We start from the raw sequence: 8,838 nt of genomic DNA on the forward strand, positions 1-8,838 counted from the left end.
ATGTCTGCTCACAGCTTTTACCAGATAGTGTCTTTTCTGATAGTTGAACAAGTGTCCTAAATAGGCTTATTTTTGCCAGCGGGGCCTTGAAATTGAAAGACACAAAAGCTCACCAAAACTGGTGCGGCACAAAACCATCACTCCCACCAGACATCCCAACTAGGAGCTGGCAGTGTGGTCAGCCCTCTCGGCAGTCTTGGTCCCGGAGGAGATAGTGGCTTCATTCAGCCGTGTCCCGTGTCATTAGCATATCTCTCTGGGGCTAGCGTGAGATGGGAGAAAGGGCCCATGTCTGCCACACACAGCTGTTAGCACGCGTATGAAAGATATATTATAGCCCCTGTGTGTGCCCCCCACACCAGTCCCGAGCCACATCTGTCCAACATGGGGGGTGAGTTGGGGGAATGTGATTATTTTTGTGGGCCTCGCTCCTTGTTGGGATGAAAGGGCCCCCATATCTCCCTTGTGCTTGTTCTGTGCCTCTTTCTCTGTTACTTATCCTCTTTCTCCTACAAACATCTCAGCTAGCTTCTTTAGCAAAACTGACAGTATATCTATCCTGCTGTTTAAAATCATCAAGACCATCATATGTTAAGATTGTGGTGGAGAGAGTGGCTGTAGTCTGTGCATTTCTCTGACCATTTAGAACATTTTTCTCTAACAGTTTATTTATTTGAACTCTTCCTGCTCCCCCTGTGTATATCTCTTCATCTCATTCTTCTCTTTTTCTATGTCATCCTACTCTTTTTTTTTGCTTCTCTCTCTCTCAGTGTCTCCCTTTCTCTATCACGTCGACTCATCTTTCCCTCCTTCATTCTCTCTCTCTCTTTAAAGAGAGCACAGGGGGGCTCTGTCTGGTGAGCAGATCCTCCCCACAAAAGAGAACTGGAGCCATTCTTCATAAACGACCGCTATTAACAGTCCATCATCTATGTATTGATATGGGAACGAGGGCAGGGGGTGACAGAGGCATGGGGCGGAGTGAGTGTCGTAAAGGTCTTTTGGTCCACCGTTAGGGGCCCGTTGCCATGGCATCCCGCCCGGCAACCCATTGCAAGCGAGACACGCCATTCTTCTCCTCCCCTCCGAGCACTTGTCCTGACTCACGCTATTGTAGGCGCACAAGTGGCTCTCAGAGCCGACGAGAGTGAGGGGAACGGGGTGGGGTCAGGGGTTCAGCGTCACGAGCACCCCCGTCGGGGCGTGCTCTCTTTTTGTAATCAAATTTGTTGGGGAGGGATACAAAAAGAGCCACAGTCTCGTTCCTCCTGGGAAACATCCTGTTGTCCCCGAGACGCCCCTGGGTCCCGTCAGCGCTCTTACCCTGCCCTGTCCTGCCCTCACCGGCTCTGCTCTGGCTAAGCTCGGCTTCTGCGCTCAGCCCCGGTATAGAGGCCCCTGGAAGACCTGAGCACCCAGTTCACTGAAGGGGAGGGAGAGCGAAAGAAAGACAAGCTACAGGGCTGCTGCCACGATTAGACTGTTGCTCCCGCGCCAGCTGTTATCACCAACAGCCACACACCAACTACAACCACTCTCTCTCTCTCTCTCTCTCTCTGGCCCTGTCCCACTCTGCTACACTTTCTCCTCCTCCTTCTACTCTACTAGCACTCCACTCCGAGAGGAGCTCCCGTCGGGTAAGTAAGCCTCTGGCTTCTCTGTGAAAATGTTTTTGCATGTTTTGTGCATGTTTTTTTTTTTAGTTTACCTTTTTATCACATGTATGGATGAACTTTCGTACTGTACTATGTTTCCTGAATTACTCATTATTTTTGTTTTTACTGTAAATTTGTGATAAACATTCAAGGCTATCTGGACGACATAGTGATTTCATTGTTGCATTGTGTTGCATTTCTTTCATGTCTCAGTCAGCATGGTTCTCTGTGGGAACAGTCTAGTTTAAAGTCATTCATTCAGTTGTAATGGGGAGACATTAAGGGCATTTTCTGGTGGTTGTGAGCCTCAGTGACTGTGAGTGCAAGGTCTTGGGAAAAGACCTGTGAGTGTGGGAAGCATCTGATGAAGCCCTGTCTCTCTGAGGGGCACCCTGATCACTTTAGTAGGGAGACTGGCATGTTATTTCTTCACTATACACTATGAGTGGGGGGGTTGAATTTTTTGGCAACTACACGGTAGAGCCCCCCGCTTTTCCCAGCTCCTGCCCCCTCTTTCTGTGTGCGCTGCCGTGCGGAGAGCGTGGCTGGCTAACGGGGGCTTTGCAATAGCTGCCAGCCTCGTCACACTTCCCCCCTCGCCGTCCAGCTTTGGCTAATCTCTCAAAAGACTCAGCCAACAAGAATCCGACATCTTTCTTCTTTATGTTTGCCGGCACCCTTTTACGTCACAATGCTCCCGGTGGTTTTTATCCCCACATCTAATCCCATTTCCCCTAAAGCTGGTCCCTGTGATCCTGATGATAAAGATATTTTTCTGGATTTGGATTTTTTAAATTATTGGTCTAATCAGTATTGAAGTATTTATTGGCAGAAATTGCACGGCAGAAGGCTTCCATGTTTTCTTAAGTGGACTCTGGAGAGTGTCTAATACTGAAGAAAGCGTCTTCAGTTTTTTGGCTGATAACTAAGGGAGTGTGAGGGGGGGGGGGGGGTGTGCGTGTGTGTTTTTTCTTCTCCGTCCTGAGAAATTTTGTTAAACTAGAATCCCACGGCGCCCTTTGAGACGAGTTTCACACCTCCATGCTCACAGGGAAAGGAGGCGTCCTCTCCACTCCACTCCACTCCGCTCTGCAGCTGGCTGCTCTGTTTATGTGCCCAGTGGATCACGCTTGCCCCGCTGGGAGGTGCAGTTTCATCTAAAACAAATGGGGGAAGAGTTCTTGACTCGCCCATTGACCTGGAGTACATAATAGTGTGGAGGTGGACAGGCCTATCCACCGCGTGGGCTGTTTGTCAATGCCTCTTTGTCAGTTTAACTGCTTTCATCTGGGGGAATTGATAAAGGGCTAGGCTCGTGCGTAGAGCAGAGTGAGTCCTCCCACTGGTTCGTGCAGGGAGATGCTCTAAACTCATCTGTTTGCTTGCAAGTGCTGACACCAAATCACGCCCATCTGCTCTTGCTTTTCCTTGGACGTTCTCAAAATATTTTTCTGTTGCGTCTTCCTATTTTGTTAACCTCCGGGGGGAATGTCAAAACGAGCCTTTGTTTATGTTTGGGTGGGACGGGTCAACGTCAACTTCCAATTTAACAAGGCACACTGCGAACTGAACAGGAGGTACTCCCACGTTGAGCGCTGAAAACGTCAATCAAGCGTGGGTCATGCTGGGCCACTGCAAAAAATGTACTCGCATGTGTCTTAAGCTAACAACCGCACTGGACTGGGGCGTTGGTTGCAGCAACAGAGCTGCAAAGTGGAAAAAAACGTGTCACTGTGAAATGCCAAAGGCTCGCATCTCACACCCCACAGCCCACCATGCCTCAATCCATGTCTTAAAAAGGCTGTCACATCTACAGGGGCGACTGATAGACAACATCTGTGCAAGTTCAATTATTAATAGATCAACTTTTACGGGCCATTGGGGTGTGGACACATGCCGCATCAAGGAGCAGCCCCAAACAGTTTGCCTATCTAATCTTAGGAGTGGAAGGGTCAAAGACCCCCAGCGCCGTCAATGATGTGCCAATCCAGATCGTCCTACCTCTCTGGGTAGGGCAACAACTGGCACAGAGGACTGAAAGCAGATAGCAGGGTGTGGCTGCTGCTACCTCCTATGTCCCATGACCCAGAGGTGGGGCCGGCTGGATGCACATAGTGCCCTCATGGTGACCCGTCATCTGGGAGGAGGGCTGGAGGAGGAGGGTGTCATGTGCCCCGTGGCGAGCGGCTCCATCTCTTCTTACCGCCAGAGATGTACGCACGGAGCCAAAACCCGCAAAACAGACAACCCACGCCCTCTAGAACACTCGTAGAACCATCATAACATTTACAACTGACCTGCCAAGCATGCCAAGATGCTGATCGTTACGAGCAGAAGCTGTTGAAAGCAAGTGCAAGTGGGAGGTTAAGAACGAGACCAAGCAGTAAGACTTTTTTTTCCCCTGATGTGCAAATGACAAATACCTCCGGGTCTGTTTTTGGGGGGTTTACTACGGTGCATTCTTGGTTAAAAATGGCACTGGGTGAATGAATGAGGCCATTCTAGTGGTCTGGCGGCTGGGCTTTTTGTTGCCTGTTTAAGAGAGTGAGAGCTGTGTGCTCTTTGCCACATTTATGAATATGAGCTTCTGTAGGCGCAGTGTTTGTTGAATGCCCGAGTCTTTTGTGTGTGAACCCTCTAGGGGGGTGGGGGGGGGGGGTTAATGGTTTCACTGTGCACTTGCAAGCCAAGATGAATGGTACATGTCATTAGATTACTGACCCCAAAAGGTCTTTGTTGCTTTGTGAATTAAAGCGGATCTCTGTAGGGTGTAATTTGACATGTCTGACTTGTTTCATGTGAAGTCATCCTTTGATTTGGATTCTTCCCATTTTCTTACTCGTGCAGTTGTCACAGGCGTTCTTTTTGCGTGGGGGTGGGATTTTGTGAGTGACATTATGAAGCGATGATTTTGTTAAATATGTCTCTTTTTCTCCCTCCAGCAATGGACACATACAGCACCACACCCGAGGTTCCCGCGTTCCCATCCAATGTAACGTGCGCACCAGTCGATAACACGGCAGAAAACCTGATCTTCGGATGCTACTACATCCTTGTCTTCCTCCTGGCCCTGAATGGCAACAGCCTGGCCCTGTGGATCTTTTCCCGCCAACGCGGGACCTCCTCGCCAGCCAACGTCTTCCTGATGCACCTGGCCGTAGCTGACCTGTCCTATGTCATCATCCTGCCTCTGCGAGCCACCTACCACCTGACGGGCGGGCACTGGCCATTCGGTGAGATCCCGTGCCGCCTGGCAGGGTTCCTCTTCTACGTCAACATGTACGCCAGCATCTACTTCTTGGCCTGCGTCGCAGGTGACCGGTACCTGGCGGTGGTCCATGCCGTGCGCTCGCTCAAGCTCCGTCAGGCCCGCTACGCCCACGTGGCCAGCTTCTGCCTGTGGGTGCTGGTGACGGTTTCCATGGCGCCACTGCTGGTGACGCATCAGACGGCGGAGGTGAACGGCGCGACGGTGTGCCTGCAGCTGTACCGTGAGAAGGCGTCCCGGCGGGCACTGGTCTCGCTGGCCGTGGCCTTCACGCCGCCCTTCCTGGCCACGCTGGCCTGCTACTTGCTCATCATCCGCAGCCTGCGGCACGGCTCGCGGCTGGAGCCGGCCTTGCGTCTGCGGGCGCTGCGCACCATCGGACTGGTCATGTTCATCTACGTGGTCTGCTTCCTCCCCTACCACGCCAGCCGCGCCACCTACATCCTGGGCTACAGCCTGGACCTGCCCTGCCGCACCCAGAGAGCCCTGTCGCTGGCCAACCGGCTCACCTCATCCCTCACCTGCCTGAACGGGGCGCTGGACCCCCTGGTGTACCTGTTTGGGGCGGAGAAGTTTCGCGGGACGCTGCAGAAGTTACTCTGCAGGGGGCAGGCGTCCGGCTCCAGCGCCACCAGTGGCGACCTCAAGGGTACGCACGAGAGCTCGGTCAGTGCCAAGTCCGAGTTCTAGAAGATGAAGGACGCTGAGAGATCTTTCTTTTTTCATGAACTTGATATAACTGGTCTGGGCAGGGCACCCAAACATGAGTAAATCTCAATATTTATATCATATTAAGTCTATCAATAAAAATAGCATTTCATGTCTCAAAGAACTTGACATGAGCCTCCATATTCATACAGGTAAACATAAAACATTATACCGCAGTATTATACTGAAATGTAATGTTGTGTAATGTAATAAAGTGAGTGGGATTTAGCTTTTATCCAAAGCGACAGGGACTCACAATGTTGGGGTTGGGAACTGAACCCAGACTGACCATTTTGTTAGGCAGCAAGAGCTACCATTGCTCCACAAGATTTTATACCATATTTTATACGCAGACTTACATTATTTAACTCTAGTTTGTGTATGATTCATAACAGTGGTCTATGGTTATGAAAGATCATAACAAGCATTATGAAGCATCACTAACATTATGGATATGAGGGAGCTCATCATCAGAAAAAGTTCTGTTCTGGGCCCCGTCCCGACTTCTGGGCAACATTCATTCTGGACATTATCCTGCCTAATGTCTATCCTTAGAGAGGATGTGAAAAAAGAATATAAACTGAGCCAATCTCTTCCAGAGATTTACTTTGAAAATGTGATGAAACAAGAATAACCACATGCATTTTATCTTTATCTGACAGGGTCAGAGAAATCTTTCTGTGGTATTAGATAGAACCCCATGATATTTACAGAGCGTTGTATCGTCGCTCTTCCTCAACACGAGTAACCCTTTCCTACATTTTCTCTCCTTTTCTACACACCTTACTATCCTTATTATATGCTATGCTATTGTCTGTTTGCTAGACTGAGGCTGTTTATATACTGTACTCAACTCCATGTGTGTGAATTGCTCATATTTCAGAACATTATAAGAAAAGACTACACGTCATGAGTCAAAGAGTTTATACCTGGTCATTCTCTGCCATCTTTAATTCATGGGTTGTATGTTATTAACTCTGACATGAATTCCTGGGTTTATATTCAGACATTCCTTATTAATCCCAAAACAGCTACACATCATCCTCAATGGTATAAGTCATTTTCATCAATTTCCCCTTTGCTGTTTCATATGCTATGCAATCTTGCTTTTGTAGATAATCTTTCAAGCCAAATCCACTGTTTGCTGTGGCACGATTCTGATTTTTGTACATTGTAATGCACTATATTACTACAGTGTTTCTGAGCTTTTGACATCACAGTTATTATTTAGACATTTTGGGTGTTGCCATTCTGAACAATGACGAATCAATCTGAAATGATTTACCGTTTGTATTCTTATTTATGATCTTTCAGTTTATCTTTTTCATGTGTTTATTATCAGTATTTCAATAAATATATTACAGTATATAAAATTGTATATGCAGTATACTTAATTGAAGCTAATGAGGTGTGTGAAGTCACACTTTCACAAATAGACTATGCATGAAGAATTGCATTTTCAGTTTATGTTGAGTTATGCACATGGTTACAATTGAGAATATTTATAATGGTGGGAATTCCTTACTATTTATTTATTAAGCACTATTAGTTTAGGTATTATTCATTAGATTTTCAGAGACCTTAGTCTCCAATGAGGGATCTAAATTATGGCATGTTTGACTTTTGACTGGTACACTAGGGGGCAGGATAGTGTCAGGTGTTTTTTTTTTTTGAACTGTTACTTAGCCAAGTAGTCTCTGAACTTTTAGTCCTTATATATTCAATTATTTTTTAAAACACCTTACACTCATAATTGATTGGTGCTAGCAACAGCGAGTATTCTCATTGCAACACAATGAGACCACTAAAGCCCATTACCACTACCACTAAAGATGCATATTCTTTACCTATTTACTTTTGCAAATGGTAACTTGCTAAGCAAGATTCATCAAGTGTTAAGATGAAATTAAGTAAAGAAGATGGGGAAAAATAGCCTTTCAGACTCATGACCACAGGCAAAGTGGTTTTCCTCATTCTCTGACGGAAGCATTTCTGCATTCAATGGTAGCCCGCACCGCAGTGACAGTGGCTGCTGCCAGAGTCTGCAAATGTGCTTGTGAGAACATGAGAGATTGTGAAAGACAATTGTGACAATGAACATGTATATGCGACTGTGTGAATACCAGTGTGTGTGTGTGTGTGTGTGTGAGTGAGAGAGAGAGAGAGAGAGAGAGAGAGTGTGTGTGTGTGTGTGTCTGTGTGTGTGTGTGGGTGTGTGTGTGTGTGTGTGTGTGTGTGTAAGAGGCAGATTGGTCTTTTTAACACAAAAAGGTGGGGCGGAAACCCCAAGGTCAAGAGGGACTTTACACAGCTCTTGGGTTCTCTCTTCATGCGACACCCGTTGTGGTTTCTAGCTGTCTCTTCTTCCTCTTCTTCTCTCATATTTTTGCAAGACTTCCTGTCAGCCTGAGCATGTTAGGGTATCCTCCTCTGAAGAGAGAGTAGAGGTTGGACCTTAACAAAGAGTGTGTGTGTGTGTGTGTGTGTGCATGCATATGTTTGCATATGAAACATTTGCATGCACGTGTTCCTGAGTTAATATTTCCTTGTGTGTGTGTGTGTGTGTTTCTGTGTTATGTGTAACTGTTTGCACATGCACAAACAATTCCAAAATGTTTGTACATATACATATCCGCAGATGTGTATCCATGTAACAATATTATTTTACTGTGCAAAACATTGGCATTCAAGAGAGCAAGGACTTGACATAAAATCAGTCATTCATTCAGTCAGTCATAAAACAGCCAGGAAGCCACACCTCTCTTAATATATTAGACAATAAACCTGATGTCACTGTCTTGGTGATTAACAATCATTCATATTATGGCAATTATAATTATTGTTATTTGGACATATAAACCTTTGGATTATTAATACTTCCACGGACATGTGATGAGAGTCACGGAGAACAGCACAGCAAGTGACCAAGGGTTGTTTCTGCTTAAGAGCGCCTCAGAGGACTTCCCTCCTGATACCAGAAGTAGCCCCTCCCTCCCTCCCTCACCCCCCTCCCCCAGCCAGATTAAATGCCAACCTACCTCATAACCTATCACTGCTCTGCAGACTGTGTGGTGGATGTGAACTTTCCCTCTGCAGCCATCAACTTTCCACCGTGCCTAATCCTCCTTTAAAACACAAACACAGACAATTATTCTTTATTCAGCGTGAAGTTAGTATGGTTAATAATTACTTAGGAGTTCTGGAGCC

The 8,838-nt window shown here is 46.9% G+C and overlaps 1 protein-coding gene across 1 annotated transcript; it reads left to right on the forward strand.

Moving 5' to 3' along the window:
• Positions 1–1,317: 1,317 nt before the first annotated feature.
• gpr17 (G protein-coupled receptor 17) lies at positions 1,318–6,995 on the forward strand. Its single transcript, XM_076278869.1, has 2 exons — positions 1,318–1,637; positions 4,598–6,995. The coding sequence occupies exon 2, from the start codon at positions 4,600–4,602 to the stop codon at positions 5,611–5,613; it is 1,014 nt and encodes a 337-aa protein (XP_076134984.1). The 5' UTR covers positions 1,318–1,637; positions 4,598–4,599; the 3' UTR covers positions 5,614–6,995.
• The last annotated feature ends 1,843 nt before the right edge of the window (positions 6,996–8,838 follow it).

Source organism: Alosa pseudoharengus, unplaced genomic scaffold (assembly GCF_046254945.1).
Source record: "Alosa pseudoharengus isolate Yale_2024_CS ecotype anadromous, Long Island Sound unplaced genomic scaffold, YU_APseudo_1.1 YU_APseudo_1.1_scf_11, whole genome shotgun sequence".
In the NCBI taxonomy this organism is placed as follows: domain Eukaryota; kingdom Metazoa; phylum Chordata; class Actinopteri; order Clupeiformes; family Clupeidae; genus Alosa; species Alosa pseudoharengus.